General features: G+C 37.0%; 1 protein-coding gene across 5 annotated transcripts in view; it reads left to right on the top strand.

Moving 5' to 3' along the window:
• The window catches only part of PLCB1 (phospholipase C beta 1), a 447,562-nt gene that overhangs the window by 310,720 nt on the left and 119,586 nt on the right, over positions 1 to 17,256 (top strand). For 4 of the 5 annotated variants that reach the window (XM_039359463.1, XM_039359461.1, XM_039359464.1 and 1 more), the window contains one exon: positions 6,036 to 6,182. In XM_039359463.1, the coding sequence (XP_039215397.1) occupies positions 6,036 to 6,182 (147 nt within the window). Of the gene's footprint in view, positions 1 to 178; positions 223 to 4,634; positions 4,751 to 6,035; positions 6,183 to 17,256 lie in introns of those variants that run through there. The other variant, XM_039359465.1, reaches the window with a different exon arrangement.

The raw sequence follows: 17,256 nt of genomic DNA, 5'->3' as shown, positions 1-17,256 counted from the left end.
TCAGGACAAAAAAGATTGCTAGTAGGGACGTTGTGCTGGGCATTCAGTCTAGCAGATTATTTTATTTTCAGTCTGCATTTAAATACTGATTCTCCTCTGTCCCAACAGTGGCCTAGGAAATGTTCCTGGCAGGGGCCTTTCACCATGAAATAACTGGCAGATATAGCATTAAGTATCACATCTGCAAAGCTGAATGGTCACTTCCTCAATTCCTTTATGGCAGTAAGTCAGGGGGAGAATACTATATTTCTCATACTTTGAAACTGTTTACCTTTTTATTATTGGACAGGGCAAGTGGTAACAATCTTAATGAGAATATGAGGTATAGAAGTGAGTATGAATTATTAACAGACATATAAATTATTCCTTTCAGGGTCTAGTAGACCCAAACAATGGTGGATTAAATGTACTGCTATCGTTGTATTGAAGTTCTTCCTAGTTTTTTGTCTTTATCTAACACTTCTATATCAGATCATGAATTATTTCATTCCTCAATAAAAGTGTTAATATTGTTTGTTCTTTTCGGTATGGTCTCCTAGGAGACATTAATAATCTCATTACTTATTGCCAAAAGGTAGTAAAAAGAAGGTAACTTCTGCAATCAGATGAATTGCATTTGCAATTGGAAAATATGTAAACATTTTCTTTAATTTTGTTGAAGTTAATGTTAATTGAAGCATCCAAGGATGCTTCAGCTGAGTGGATAAGAGATTAAGTCAGGTTTTTGTATCAGAAAATAAGCATTATCCTTATCCTCAAACCCAGATCACTTCATCTACAGTTTATTTGCTGTCTCATCTGAACCATTGGCTTTGATGTATCCCTCTTAGAAAAGTCTAGGGTCAGAAATCAAAAACTTCAGTTTGGTTTCAGAAACCCAAAGTTCAGGTTTTTGGGAGGGAAACAAGTCAGGTTGCATGGCTTGGTCAACAATAAGCATATCACAGATTCACCCATCTCTATATTGAAATATGGGTGAGCCAGTTAGGAAGGTAAGTGCATTATTACACTGCCTGCTCACAAATAAGCCAGAATTCTGAAGAATTCTAATTAGTGTGTGATTTAGATGCATCCATAGTTTTTTGATGCTCCGATTTCTCAGAAAAATAATTTATTTTTCTGATAGATGGGAGCATTAAAAAATTATGGATGCATCTAAATCACAGGCCAATTAGAATTCTTCAGAATTCTGGCTTATTTGTGAACAGGCAGTGTAATAATTTATTTTTCTGATGTTAAATATGAATGCTCTTGAAAAAAATATTATATACAAAAAGAAGAGGCTGTTTTCTGAAAAGGCAGGGTATGTTCATAGGAACAGTCTTCCTGAACATCTGTCAGAGTCTCAGCTTGAATATTTCAATTCTGATTCGTATCAGAAAGATAAAATGATACTGAGAATTTTGTTGGCCTTCCAGAGAATAATTGGGTGAAAACTTGCAGGTTTTGCTTGAACTGCCTTTACATAACTTGAGATCTGATCATCTGAGGAGAGGCAAATAATAAAGGAAGAGGTTGACAGAGCAAAGTAACTTTTATGCTGAAAAATCCTAGCGCTTGGAGTTAGTTCTCAGAAACATCATCCTATAGTGAGGGAAAAAATACAAAAATCGTAAACAGAACAGAACAGAATAGAATAGAACGGAACAGAACTGAACAGAATAGAACAACAGAGTTGGAAGGGGACTTGAAGGTCATGTAGTCCAACCCCTTGCTCAAGCAGGAGACTCTATACCAGCGGTTCTCAACCTATGGGTCGCGACCCCATTTGGGGTCGATCAACCATTTTTCGGGGGTCGCCATTTTCTCCCCTCAGGGGGCGGCACCGCGCATGCACGCTGTGCACGGGGGCTGCCCCGCGCATGGGGGCGCCACCGCCCCCATGCGCGCGGCGCCACGCATGCGCAGAACGTTTGTGTGACGGGGGTCGCCGTCACACAAACGTTGAGAACCACTGCTCTATACCATTTCTGACAAGTGGCTGTCTAGTCTCTTCTTGAAAGCCTCCAGTGATGAAGCACCCACAACCTCTGAAGGCAAGCTGTGCCACTGGTCGATTGTTCTCACTGTCACAAGATGTATCCTTATTTCTAGGCTGAGTCTCTCCATGATCAATTTCCATCCATTGTTCCTTGTCTGGCCTTTGGGTGCTTCGGAACATAGGTTGTCCCCCTCTTCTCTGTCACAGCCCCTCAAATATTGGAACACTGCTAACATTCACCCCTGGTTCTTCTCTTCACTAGACTAGCCATGCCCAATTCTTGTAACCGTTCTTTATATATTTTAGTCTCCAGGCCCCTAATCATTTTGTTGCTCTTCTCTGCACTCTGGAGTCTCAACATCTTTTTTATAGTGTGGTGACTAAAACTGGATGCAGTATTCCAAGTGGAATACTGGATGCAGTATTCCAATACTAAGTCTTTATAGAGTGGTAGAGAGAGCAAGCACTTCCTAGAAAGAGCTTCTTATTTCCTCACTTCCTAGAAAGAACTTATTTCCTCAGTTCCATTGCCAGCCTTCTCTGCATATGTCACAGTGCTATTTGTTAGATTCACCCATTGCTTTTTGTTCAAAAAATTTTTAATTGCCCCAAGTTCTACATTCTAGACTGATCTCAGGCAGCATCAGCACATTGCTAAAACTACATTCTGCTTCTCTTTGTTTTCATTTGTTTTTGATAAGGTGCTTATGTTAGATGTGTGAAGAGATCCTGACCTGAAAAATAAAATGTAATTAAGAATCTGCATGGCATACTTAAACTGGCTGGGCTCATTGCTATCCCAGAAAAGATACAGCATCTTTAAGATGTTCCTTATAGGTGCAGGTGTGTGGCAGTAGACATTCCATCTTAATGTTGTCCTTTATATCTGGATCTTTGTACAGAGCTGCTAAATAATTTAATTTTTGTTATTGCTAAGGAGACAGAGACAAAATGGCTTTTGATTAGTAGCTGTTTGCCCTAAAAGCACTCACAAAAAAATGGATTCTTTTTAGTGGACACAAAAAAAATACCAAGTATAATTCCCCCACCCAGAAAACATAAACAGTATCAGTGCGATTTTCAGATGCTCAGTGGAGAAAATAATATAAGAAAGGGACACTAAGCATACAATTATATGCATTTTAGAGTGTGGGGTTTTTAATTGTATTTTTATATTTTATAAATAGGTTCAGTATATTTTTATACTGGAAGCAGTATTTTAACAATATATACGGTATTTAATAGTTATAATTTTGCCAAGTTAATTTGTACTTTAAAAATGAAGGTGCTATATTAATGGATGCTTCTATTATTCAACATTTCTTCCCTATCCCTACGAGGACATCTTAATTTTAGGAAGTCTAACAAGATTTGACCAGCAAAGACAGTTATCCCTGAACAGAGAAAAAAACTCTTGATTCATTTTTCTATGATCTGAAGCTTGAATGGGAAAAAAAATAATTTAAGTTTCTTGTGATAAAGAATTAAGAACTAAGACAACCTCAGATAAAAGAATTCAAGTAGCCTCCAGAACATCTGATCTGTTAAATAAGACAAATGATCGCATTTTAAACTTATTTCTTGAAAAACAAACTGAAGGAAGAAAAAAAGGATTTTTCCAGCTTATTAGAAAGAAGCTATTCTTTAATAGATGATTAAAGAATATGCACATTACTCTTGAATAATTCATGTGCAGATACATGTATAAATAGATTGCAGGAATCTTCTTAAAATAAGCTCAGCTTCTAACCTACATTTTTGTTAGTTACAGAAATATGTTTCAGTTGAACAGGTCAGAGTATTCACTCCCCAGCTACATTGCACAAGAAATCATGTTATTCCTTCTTTTGAGTTCTATACGGTTACAGAAAGAAGCTTAAAACGAATGATTCAGATGGAGAATAAAAATGGCATGTGTTATTAAGTAAAAATGCCATCTTTTTATGGCATCTATACATATTTCAGACTCTCTTCTAGTATGATGTATATTAAATTCACATATATTTATGTTTTTGATACTATAATAGGAATTAGCACTTATTATTTTTATTGAGGTGCTAGGTATTGAGTTGAAGGTTATGGATTGGTCCGGGGATCAAGTTAAGACTTTGTTAAGAATGCCGCTTGCTGGTTTATTTTGACCCCATGATGCCAATGAATGCACCAGGTTGCGATATTTGAATTTTGAGATGTTTTACAGGTTCTTTTCTTTTAACTCTCTATATATTGTTACCAGATTTTGAAAGTGTGATTTTGTGGGCTTGATGACTTTTGCCCATTCTTGTTCTAAGTTGTTGTTGGAAAGTATGGCCGTTTTTAAAAAAGGGTTCATTTTCTGTTAGGTTTGTTATTTCTGAGTTTTGAAAGGTAGGTTTTCCCCCCCCCCCCCCCAAGAAAGTATCTTAACATTCTTGATTCTTTCGATGCACCTTGCCAATTTTGCATTAGTCTTTGAGCTGAATGCAGATTTCTTCAGGTGTTCACATTGTGATCAAGAATGGAGCAAGGATCGAGAATGGAGTAAGGATTTATTCTGCCCTTTTTGTTATCTTATGGTGGCCCCTGCTGTTCTCCAGTTCTTGGGAGTGAAGACTGCTGGCATGGCTGTTTCTGCACTGAATTACTGATCTGTTAAAACTTTTGTTCTTCCAAGATTCAAAATATCATGGAGAACTTCTATGAGGAACTGCCAGCACATAGATCCTGATGAAGCTATAACAAAAGGTGTTGGATCAACAGGCTTATACCCAGTCATCCTCTCATGCAGTGGTAATCCAGTGAAAATATCTTGATGAGAATATGGGGGAAAATATACAGTGAAAATATCTTGATGAGAATATGGGGGGAAATATACAGTGAAAATATCTTGATGAGAATATGGGGGAAAAAATATAATAGGAGACATTAAACAGCCTCTGGCTTGGAAAGTCTTTGTCCTGCTACTTGCAAGCAGTGCAACCTCTCTGATCCAGATATGTGCATCTTTATGAAGAATGCAGGAGATTAGGCGGAACTTCCGGAAGCTGCATGAAGCTGCAGCTGAGAATAACATCTTTTAATCATATTTCTTCATATGTAAACCTCCTCTCTTTAATAACCAGAGCAATTGTGGAGCTTGCCAGCCATCCTTGAGCTGGCTGGGATGTTCGCTAGCCTGTTATGCCATATTTGATAGATGTTTTTGAATATGTAATTTCTCAACTCTTAAATTCAACCCAAACAGAGAAGCGGGAGAATAATTTTCAAACTTGTTTCTGCAAGTAAACAAGTATGTTTATTTCCTTTGTGGAGTGATTGCCTAGACAGGAGCCAAACTAAAGCTGGCAGAAGTCATGCTGTTAATCACATGAGTACATGTGGCATCGTTGTGGCTGTTACTAGAATCGAGATAGTGTAGTCAATCTGCAGTATAATCACTAGGACACAGTTTCATAGATTTCTAGGAACATGTTTTTTCCCCCCTTGGGAAGACGTACTTACTCTGAAACTTCCTTCATTAAACTGTTTCCTTTTTTTGACAACTAAAATATAAAGCTAAAAGGAGAAATGTTGAAGTCATGTTGTATGTATGGGTTGGTTACTTCTTTCTCTTTCTTATTTTGACCTTCCTAGGCAATGGTTATTAAAGAAATCTGATGAAAGTAACAGGCATTCCTCCCTTGCAATGAGATCCTTATCTTTTATGACATTTGGAGCACTGAGAAATTCGCTGTTTAATACAGTCTGAGGAATACATAGTAGAGCAAATATGGTTGACTTAGATAAAATTTATATTTATTTCTCTACATCCAATTCTTAGAAGAAAAGAACTTGGCCATATTTGCTGGGATTTCTTGGAATTTTAGTGCCAAGACATCTGGAGGATATCTTGTTGAACAAGTCATTAATAGATCAATAGCAATAAAGGTGGAAGAAACCATAGAAATTGTGCTGCTGATACAAGAAATAATGTGTTGTTTTGCCTTTTGTAACTATTAATCCAAATGAGCTTGTGAGCTGCAAGTGGAGCATATTGGAGGTAAAGAATATGACTTTTGAATTTCTTTTCTCCCAGGACAGATATCAGTGGATGGATTTATAAGATACTTAAGTGGAGGAGAAAATGGAGTTGTTCCACCTGAAAAACTGGATTTGAATGAAGATATGAGCCAGCCTCTCTCTCACTATTTTATCAATTCCTCACATAATACCTACCTCACAGGTACAGCATTAAAAATAAGTTATTTAGATTTTTTATAACATTGATATTCTGTATATTCTGTGTACAAACCTATATATTCCAGGTTTGAAAGATGGGTACTGTCCACCAATGTCCATGGGGGTGGTCAAATTAGGCAAAATGGTGGATATGGCATGGTGATAGAAGCCCTGTTCTCTGTTTACATTCAGCAAAGCATATATGCAATGCACAAAGCTTGTCTCTCTGAGCTAAGACTGCCACTTTATCCATTTTCACACACACACACACACAAACACACACACACCGCAGACCCTGTTGGTATTATCTATTTATTGTTTTCCTCAGTTTCCTTATTCTAAAGGAAGTGACAAGCAATCTCGGCTATGGTGAGAATGGGTCATTTCAAACAACATGTTTCTGAAGCAGAAGAGGTCACCATTTATATGTGTTGTGGCCTCTCAGAAATTTGAGTTGTGGGCAATTTTTCACTGCCAATTCTATCTGCCCACATCACCTTTTCTTCCCAGCTTTGCCTTTGTTTCAAGATAATCTTAGACATAAAATAATAATCTACTGCTGTGAGCTGTGCTAACTTTAATTTTCAATGCTTTGGTCTTTGTTGAGCTTGTTTTAAATTAAGCCTGCACTTCAGAAGCATGCATATCGTAGCTTTAGCAAAAGGCTATCAGCTTTCTAGGAGGCACAAGTAGGGTAAGATTCATTTCTCATTAACCAAGATGACTGAGATGTTGATGACAGTGACTGAACAAGAAGTAGCTCAGCCAAGAGCAGAAGGCAGAGGGAGGATCTTCATTTTTCACTCAAGTCAAACTTGCCAAAGAGAAGAACCTCAATTGTCTTACATTTCTGTTTATCTTGTTTGCATACTGTTGTTGTGTCTTTAGTTTGTCTGGAATAAATTAAAGGGATTTAGATCATGTATATAATGCCTTGTAATATTCTGGTTCAAATAGTATTTTTATTTAACAGAATAACAGAGTTGGAAAGGATGCTGGAGGTCTTCTAGTCCAACCCCCTGCTCAAGCAGGAGACCCTGTACCATTCCAGACAAATGGTTGCCCAGTTTCATTTTAAAAACCTCAAGTGATGGAGCACCCACAACTTTTGGAGGCAAACCATTCCACTGGTTAATTGTTCTCACTGTCAGGAAATTTTCCCTTAATTCCAGATTGGATCTTTCTTTGATAAGTTTTCATCTGATGCTTCTTGTCTTGCCCTCGGATACTTTAGAGAATACGTTGTCCTCTCATTTGTGACAGCCTCTCAAACAATGGAAGACTACTATCATGTCACCCCTAGTCATTTTCTTAATTAATCTAGACATACCCAGTTCCTGCAATTGTTCATCATATGTTTTAGCCTCCAGGCCCCTAATCGCCTTTGTTGCTCTTCTCTGCACCGTTTCTAGAGTCTCAACATCTTTTTTGTATTGTGGGGACCAGAATAGAACACAATATTCCAAATGTGGTCTTACCAAGGCAGTATATAGTGGTACTAATACTTCACATGCTCTTGATACTATTTCTCTGTTGATGCAGCTTAGGACTGCATTGGCTCTTTTGACAGCTGCAGTACACTGCTGGATCATACTTAAGTGGCTGTCCACTAGGATTCTTAGTGTATCCTCTCACAGTTACTGCTGTTGATCTAGGTATTATCTATTCTATACCTGTGTGTTTGATTTTTCTTGCCTAAGTATAAGATCTTAATTTTCTGGCTACTAAATTGCATTTTGTTGCCAGTGTTTAAGTCTGTCAAGATCTTTGGGACATGCTGATACCTAGACATATTTTTCAGCACTGCCATACACATATGAAGAACGGCTGCAGTACTGGGGTTTGGCTAGTCTAAAGAAAAGAAAAAATAGGGGTGACATGATAGCAGTATTCCAGTATTTGAGAGGCTGCCACAAAGAAGAGGGGGTCAAATTATTCTCCAAAGCACCAGAGAGCAGGACAAGAAACAGTGGTTGGAAACTGATCAAAGAGAGAAGCAACCTGGAATTAAGGAGAAAATTCTTAACAGTGAGGACAATTAACCAGTGGAACTGCTTGCCTTCAAAAATTGTGGGCACTCCATTACTGGAGGTTTTTAAGAGACTGGAAAGTCACTTGTCTGAGATGTTATAGGTTCTCCTGCTTGTGCGGGGGGGCTGGACTAGAAGACCTCCAAGATTCCTTCCAGCTCTGTTCTATTCTAACCCCTGTGAAGTGGTTGAGCTAAGAGAATGAAGGGCTCAAAGTCATTTAGTGAACTTTGTTCACTAACAGTGGACAAGAAACTGGGTTTCCTTTACCATACGAGCTCAGAAGAAATAGATGAATTATGACAGAGAAAAGTTGGAACTCCTAGCCTTACCATACATTTAACAAAGTAATGTCTGAAAGCTTTTTAATCTTCTTTTATTTACTGATCATTGAGCACATCTTATAAATCAATACTCAAATGCTGACGCTTTTCCTTGATATATTTTTTGAGACTGCATTCAGTTAAGTTTTACATTTTACTGCTCCCACATAAAACTAAATTTTACTGTTCCCACATAAAACTAAATCCCTCCCTACTGAAAGGAAGCAGCATTTCTGGAGACCCATATTTTTCTTCTACATTATTTCTGTTACTGACAGAGGACTCCTAACTCTGCAAGGGAGAATGTGTGTGCTAATTATTTTTACATCCTTTATTTCCTCTGTAAAACACATAAGCCACACTGGATTCAAGGAAGCCGTGTGAGGATATAATTAACACTCTCAAGTATTACCTTTTAAAAATAGTTTTTCAAGAGGAGCAACATAGTTGTCAATTATTATGAAGGCTATTATTATTATTATTAATATAAAGTTGTTTTTTTCTCTGTAAATACATACTTTGTAGAAATACATTTTTGAGTGGACATCTGGATCACTCAAATCAGTCAGTCACAAAAAGCACTAGAATTAATGCAAAGCCTAAATTTGGTTTAATTTTATTTATATTAAAGGTTAATAAAAATTAAATGTAGGTAATATAATCATCCTTCAGTCTGGTATTTAATTATTTCACTCATCTATCACATTGAAATGATGGTTGGGGAACAAGATTTGGAGGTCTTACGAATGTATGTCCAAGATTTTAGGGAAGTTTGTGCACCTTTGTCTTATTCTCAGAAGTGGTGAAGTTTAAAGTGTGGGCAATGAATCACAACTGTTTTGCTTTTAGTTTTGACTTTCAAAGTTGAAAACTCTGCTTGTTCAGCCGAGTGCTTAGGAATACAAGGCATCCTGCAGTTAGATAATCATAGCTGTCTTGAATGCTAAGTGAAGTGGAGTTTCTTAGCCAAGTTAATGGACCTAAAGTGAGTAGGATTCAAAGTTATAAATCAAGTTCAAATTTATATATTTAACTTGATGAACCACAGATACACATTCCATCTTACTTGGCAAGACCTATTAGAAACACGGGCTAAGCAAAGACATGTAGGTATGTAGACAGCAACATTAATCTTCATCAAGGAATATTTAATGAAATGCAGCTTTTTCTTTTGTTTCCCTCAGTTGTTTTAATAGACTTTTTAGTTTTTATGAGTGCAAAAGATATGTTTTTTTTAAAAAAAAACGACTATATGTTACATTTTTATGTCGCAGTGTGTTAACTGAAATTTGCTTAGTTTCTATATGTGAAACAACTTGTACCTCTGTCATTAGAAAGCAGTTTGGCGCATTATTCAAAATATGATTATATTTAAAATCAAAGTTCATATTTAAATATGAAAAGAATTGACTTTCCCCTGGGTGGAAAATGTTTTGAAATAGCCACACAACAGTAATTAAGTTTTTCTTGACTTAAGTCTTTTTTATTTTGCATAGAACACTATTATGTGAAAACAAGGGAAGCTTTGAGATCAGCAGTGTTACAGATTTATCTTGTTGTCCTACATATTTTTTTTTGGGGGGGGGCTTGGTGGTCGGAGCTGAAGACGCTATATCTTTGATTGGCCAAAGCAAAGACTGAAAGAACTCCACCCAGACTCATGACTGCCAGTTTCTTCTCATGCTATGGCTAAATGTGTAATTTTAGAAATTGGCTTGGAACAGATAGTCCTAAATATTGTTTAGTATACATTTTTTGGCTAGGTCAAATTATAGTGTTTACTGTGAAGATGAATAACCAGAAGAACATCATTGTGCAAAAACACCCTACGCCCCGCCTTTTGATGTTTAGCCTCTATTCACATACCAATAATAATAATAATAATAATAATAATAATAATAATAATAATAATAATAATAATAATAAAGCAGTGGCTTGAAATGGAATTTCATCATTGCATTTTTATAGATCATTCCTACTACTGGCAGTATTTTATTTTCAAGTTGCAGCAGCTACAATTGCATGGTTGAATTCATTTGATAAGAGCAGATAGTCTTCCACTTAGCAACCACAATTGGGAACAGACTTCCTGTCACTCAGCAAGGCAGTTGCTAAGTGGAGCTGTACCAAATTTTATGACCTTGTTTGCCACAGTTGTTAAGCAAATCATTGCAGTTAAGTGAATACAGATTGCCCCACTGACTTTGCCGAAGAAAACCAAATGGAAAGTCACAAATAGTCATCCCATGACCCTGGGACATTGCAACCATTGTAAATAGATGCCACTTGCCAAGCGCCCAAATTTTGGTCCTGTGACTGTGGGTATGCTGCAATGGTTGTATGTATGAGGACAAGTTGTAAGTCATCTTTTAAGTGCTGCTGCAATGGTCACTAAACAAATGGTTTTGAGTCAAAGCATTCAGCTTTGTTGAATGAATAAAATGCCTGCTAAATTGTTATTGTATTGTATTAAGCAGCGGAGTTAATATTAAATGGAAGTGAATTAGGTCTGGTGGTGAAAGTTTCAGGAATATTTGCAGGCCCGGTAATAGCTTAAATACCTTAATAAAAGGGTGGCCATGCTAAAAGAAGACCAACATAACATGATTTCTAGATGATACAGATGGTTTTGCAGAAATACAAAGAGTGGGAAGATCTATAACCCTAGATGGTAGATTAATTCCTATCAACCCCCAGCTAGCAAATTTGGGCATGATTGTTTCTTCAGTGAAAAAGATTTATAAATTGTATGCATGTATGGTTATATGTACGCACGTATAGTATACAAGTATGTAACTTTGTTGCCTGCAATAATGATGGGTATTGTAGTATTGATAGAAAGATCATCAGTTCCCTGTTCGAGTTATCAAACAAGCAGCCTTGTTTTTCAGATGTGTAAGGTGATTCAGATTACTCTTACATTAATGAACATACACCATAGTTAATATCAAATTAAAAGAAATTTCAACTCAGTGGATTTAAAAAGAAGTAAAGGTCATTGATTCTTCTTGATACTTTACGGTATAAAGCTTATATTGTATACAGTATATTCCTTATCCTGCTATGATTCCTTATTATGATAATGGCTGCAATAAAAAAAGCATGCATGCAAAAAAAATGAAGAGAATTTTAGGAAGAAGTCTGATAAACCTCAGAAGTGGAAATAAATCATCGTTAGATATGGGGAAATGTATTTTTCCTCAGTTTACTTACTTACTGGGGTACGCATGTTGCTCCAATCCAGCAGGGCACTAAGTGGCTTTTCTTTCTATCTTACAGTAAAAAGGCTAAAATACAATGCCAGTGTAGTAAAATAAGAAAATAAAATAAAGTGTAAAATAAGTGTAGCTACAATAAGAAACAATAGTAAACAATACTAGAAAAGAAACGAAGGCCACTGGGAAAATTAACCTTCCAAGCATCACCCAGGAAGGGGCTTCTAACTTATAAAAGAAAGTGCATTTTGATTCAACAGTAATTATAGACAATTTATCAACATTTCTAATGTATTCGGTGGCCAGTTACGCAAATGAGCAGTTATGAGAGTTCTTAGCACTGGTAGAAAGGCTAGCAGTTTTGCTTCCTTCACAAAAGAGGGCTGTACGGAGAGCAGACAAGAGTTTTGCCATCCTAAATTGTGTGTGTGTGTGTGTATGTGTGTATGTCCCATTAAAATACGCTTGCTGGAATTCTTATATAATAATAGGGGGTGTCTATTATTGGAGATGTGGTGTTTAATTTAGTATATATTTTTTATATCCAGGTCACTCAAGTGCCAGTATACTGAAATGCTTAGTGAGCCATCTTTCAGTCCAGCTGTTCTATACTACACAGTCTAGAGCAGGGGTAGGCAACCTTGGCTCTTTTATGACTCGTGGACTTCAACTCTCAGAATTCCTGAGCCAGCTTAGCTGGCTCAGGAATTCTGGGAGTTGAAGTCCACGAGTCATAAAAGAGCCAAGGTTGCCTACCCCTGCTCTACAGGCATCCCAGTAGTTCTAAATAATTGTGCCATCCCATTCTCTGATCCAGCCTAATGCCATATGCCTTCTGGTAGAGGAAACCACCTTCTTTCTGCCTTTTAAAAGTGTGTGCCTTCGCAGCCCAGATTGCTGCGAAGAATATCTATACATCCCATTAAGCTCCTTATGTATAAATCCATTCAAGTGCAAGTTTCCCAACAGAGCTAATGGGCTGGTTGAGAAAGAGATGGAAAAAGATGTGTAGTTTTTGTTTGTCCAATACCCATACCATCTTTTTCTTTAAAAAGATATTTATTATTAAAACATTTTACAAAGTTTTTTTTTTAAAAAAAACCTTCAGAAACCTAAAAGAAGTAGAAAAAGAAACTGTAAAAGGTTAAAAGTGAAGGACAAGAAAACAGAAAGAAAAAGAACCAATGAAGCATATTCTGAACTTCTTTGCAGCAGTTACAAACGTAACAATTATTATCTCCACTCTCCTGCATTGCATATCGTGGTTCTCTTCTTCCCACAGACAAACGTTTTAATCAATAAATCGCCAAATCATCAGTTCACTTTTATTCATTTTCAGCAGAAAGTCCATTAGGGGTTTCCAGTCTTTTATAAAAGTAGTTGCAGTTTGATCAAACAAATCAAATTAGAAATTTCTACAAACTCAGCCACCTTCTCAATCCATTCCTTCATTATGGTGTTTCTGTAGTCTTCCATCTTTATGCTTATAATGGCCTTCTGTAATTACCATATATAAAACCAATTGTCCATGAGCCTTTTCTATAGTGGTATTTTGCTCTCTGATCTAAGTAACTTTTCACTTGTGGACTTGGAAATATAAACACATATTAGATTGTTACCTGGAAGAGTAGCAATCTCTTTTCTAACTTTACCTATTGAATCACATCTGCACCAATAACCATATTTTTTTCAGACTAGCACTGTATTTCTTGAATGTGATTTCTATCTATTGCTACTAAATGATTTAGTCTTTCTCTTTTTATAGCATACCAAGTGCTTATTGTTGTGAGGTTATGCCAATGGGGATTACAGAAATATTCAAGCTCTTATATAACTTTTAAAAGCAGTTCCTAAAGTACCAGCATGAAAGGGATGGAGGAAGATGGATTAAATTTTAAATGGGGTCTTAACAGAAGTAGAACCATTTTAATCATCTACATTATGATATTCCATTTGTTTTCTTAAGTTTCAACCTTCTTTTCTTTGTACAATTTTGTTTTGTAGTAGTTCACTTATCAATTATCTTAATATGTAGTTTTCTAAATTTATGATACATTAAGCCAGTATCTTAACTGATCCTTTTCTTTGATACTAGTCTTACGAGAACATGCTTGGCAGTACAAGCACTGATTATTCATTTAAATATTGGTTGCTTTCATTTAGGAAAATAATACTCTTTATAATCAAAGGCTGCCATCGATTAGGAGAAAAAAACAAAAAATAATTCCATGAGATTCCATCCTATACTAGATCTGTCATCTAGATGGCAAAAAACAGGGGGAGTAGTTTTTCAATCCCTACCTCCCTCACATAGCCTCCAGCCTTTAATTTGGAACTTGGTTTTGCTATAGATTTCTCCTAGCTATCAGCTTAGTTTATTACTGTTGTCACAATGAAGGACTGACTATATAGTACCTCGTATTGCAATGCCAAAAGCTGAAGAACAATTATCATTTATCTGTGTGATTAAGAAGGCACACTCTTTTAAGCTTTTACAGTTCAACGTACATACATGCTTTTTAAAAGCCAAACATGGCTATTGCATTATACAGCTTCTGTAGCTGATAAACTTGATTCATGTTTTTCCCGCAATTACTTCAGGATTGTCATAGCAAGGCTTGCTAGGGAAGCATGAGTGCTGAATGTCAGCATGTAATATGTGATAACAACATGATGATCTTTTCTGGATATCACATCCAGTTACTTTACTTCCATGTTCATATCTTGAAATTGACTGAGTGTGTAAGATGTGATAACAACATGATGATCTTTTCTGGATATCACATCCAGTTACTTTACTTCCATGTTCATATCTTGAAATTGACTGAGTGTGTAAGATGTGATAACAACATGATGATCTTTTCTGGATATCACATCCAGTTACTTTACTTCCATGTTCATATCTTGAAATTGACTGAGCGTGTAAGATGTGATAACAACGTGATGATCTTTTCTGGATATTACATCCAGTTACTTTACTTTCAAGCACATATCTTAAAATTGGCCATGTACACATCTTGAAATTGACTGTAGCATTGTATCACCCTGTATTAATGGCATGGGATATTTAATCAGAAAACTGATACGCACCCGTTTCTTTGATGGCTACGACTACAATATAGTGCGAGATACAACATTATGCAAGCAAATGTTCACTAGCACTAGAGAGAAACTCATTGTGACTGCCTGACTTCTCAAGTGTTGGGGGAAACCGCTTTCATTCATGAAAATACACAATTCATTGACCCACTGGAATACATTCATCTGCTCTAGATAACGGCTAAAACAAGGGTAGCAAAAAAACCATATACCTGGAGCAATAAAATTATTTATTAAAATTATAGTTAAAAGTCAATTTTATGATTGCTTCGAAACATAGTGTAAGATTCCAGTAACCATTACAAACCAGACAACCCAGACCCTGTTTGGCCATTTTTTTAAAGATAATTTACTTAGCTAAAAGGAGAAGCAGAATGACCAAGGGCAGGCAAAAAAGCAGCGGGAGCAGGAACAACTTCCAACTTCTTGTTGGCTTCCCTATTCAGTTTCCTTGTGGGAATCATTGGAAATCTCCCTACCTCCTCCCTTCCCTTCCTAGCAAGCTGGTAGGTAGCTGCTGCTGGGCGAGGAAAGGGAGTGAGAGATTGTGAGACTGGGTAGGGAACTATCGCAGAACATTAAAAATGAAAACCAGGTGACTGCAGCAGTAGCCTAGCAGTGGAGCAGCAGCTAGTTGTACTGAAGCAGTCACAACTTTCCCAAATTTCATTCCCTCAGGAGTCATGGGTCCCAGATTTTGGATACATTAGCCAGTGTGAGGTCCCTCGGTTCAAAAATGGTTGCCCTATGTTGTACCGTTTCATCCAGTTAAAGGCCATTACAAGAGTTTTAGTAGCATAAAGATACTTAGCCAGAGATCCAGGATTTGATAGCCCAGTCAGGACAGAACTGTTGAAGGCCTCAAATTGTAAAAGCTATAAAAGAGCCACCTTTCTTTTTCTTTATTTACTGATTTTTTTCCAAGATCATTGGAGCTACAATAGACAGGTTGGAGAAAGTGCTACAGGATCTCTTTCTTTATAGAAAAGCCTGAAATGTACTTAATACGTTTAGTTGGGCTCCCTAGTTTACAGGTAGTCCTTGACTTACAACCACCATTGAGCCCAAAATTTATGTTGCAAAGTGAGAGTTTTGTTGAGTTTTGCCCCATTTTACGGCTTTTCTTGCCACAGTTGTTAAGTGAACCGTTGCAGTTGTTAAGTTAGTAATACGATTAAGTGAATCTGGCTTCCTATTGACTTTGCTTTCCAGGTCACAATAGCTGATCACCCCCAGGACACAGCAACCGTCATAAGTATGAGTCAGTTGCCAAGCATCCGAATTTTGATTACGTGACCAAGGGGATGCTGCAGGGGTCATAATTGTGAAAAACTGTCCTGTCACTTTGTTCAGTAGTGTTGTAATTTCAAATTGTCACTAAATGAACTGCTGTAAGTCAAGGAGATGGTACATGGTAGGTACCAGACAGAGGGTCCAGTCCAGAAAGTCTGAAGATTCTGATGTCTTGGTAGAGTTACAGTTTAGTGATATTGTGTTCTTGAAAACCATTAGATGAGACTACAAGAACCATTGTTACTTTTGTTCGTGTAACTTGTTCATTCACCTTTACCCCAGCTGTTTCTAAAAAGTGATAGAAAATACCATATAAGTCACTAAATATTGTCCACGTTAACCCCTTGCTAAATTATCTCTAGGTCTAAATTTAGTCATAACTGTTTGATTCCATTATCTTTTATTTTGACATTTTCAAGTTTTCATACATGATGGTGGCTTTATCTCGCTCTCTCTCTCTTTTTTTTTTTTACTACTGCCCTACTTTTAAAAGTTTTATGCCACTTCAGTAACAGATTATCGTGAGACTTGACCACAGACATTCCTACCTTCTGAAGGATCTGATGCCTTTTTCAGTTTTATTCATTGTTAAAGATTTTCCCAAATATGGAATGGTGTTTTAGACAGTACGGGTCTTAGCGAATAGTAGGCAGCAGTCTATTTTTAGGCCTGGATTGCTTTGAAATCAGTATATGCTTTGGCAGTGTGAATGAGTATTATCAAAAGCAGTGGTTCTCAACCTTTTTAATGCCGTGACTCCCAACCGGTTGTAAGTTGAGGACTACTCAACCGGTCGTAAGTCGAGGACTACTCAACTGGTGCAGCACCGTTTGCAGAATGGGACTTTTGGCGGGCTCAGCAGGGCAGAGACAGCCCGGACAATTCCTATTGGCTTTTGAAAGCCAATAGAATTAGACTCTATTCAAGACAATCTATTCTATTGGCTTTCAAAAGCCAATAGAATATAAGGGAGTAGCACAGCTAAGGAAAAGGGGAAAAAATGGCGGACTGCATTGTTTGGCGACCCCTGTGAAATGGTCATTCGACCCCAAATGGGGTCCCGACACACAGGTTGAGAACCACTGATCAAAAGCAACATGGCTTATTGCCATCCAGTT

The sequence above is a fragment of the Crotalus tigris genome, unplaced genomic scaffold (assembly GCF_016545835.1).
Source record: "Crotalus tigris isolate CLP2741 ecotype Arizona unplaced genomic scaffold, ASM1654583v1 scf7180000019070.2622420, whole genome shotgun sequence".
NCBI classification, from domain to species: domain Eukaryota; kingdom Metazoa; phylum Chordata; class Lepidosauria; order Squamata; family Viperidae; genus Crotalus; species Crotalus tigris.
Note: the sequence above shows the minus strand (reverse complement) of the source record. Positions and strands in the feature narration are given on the sequence as shown.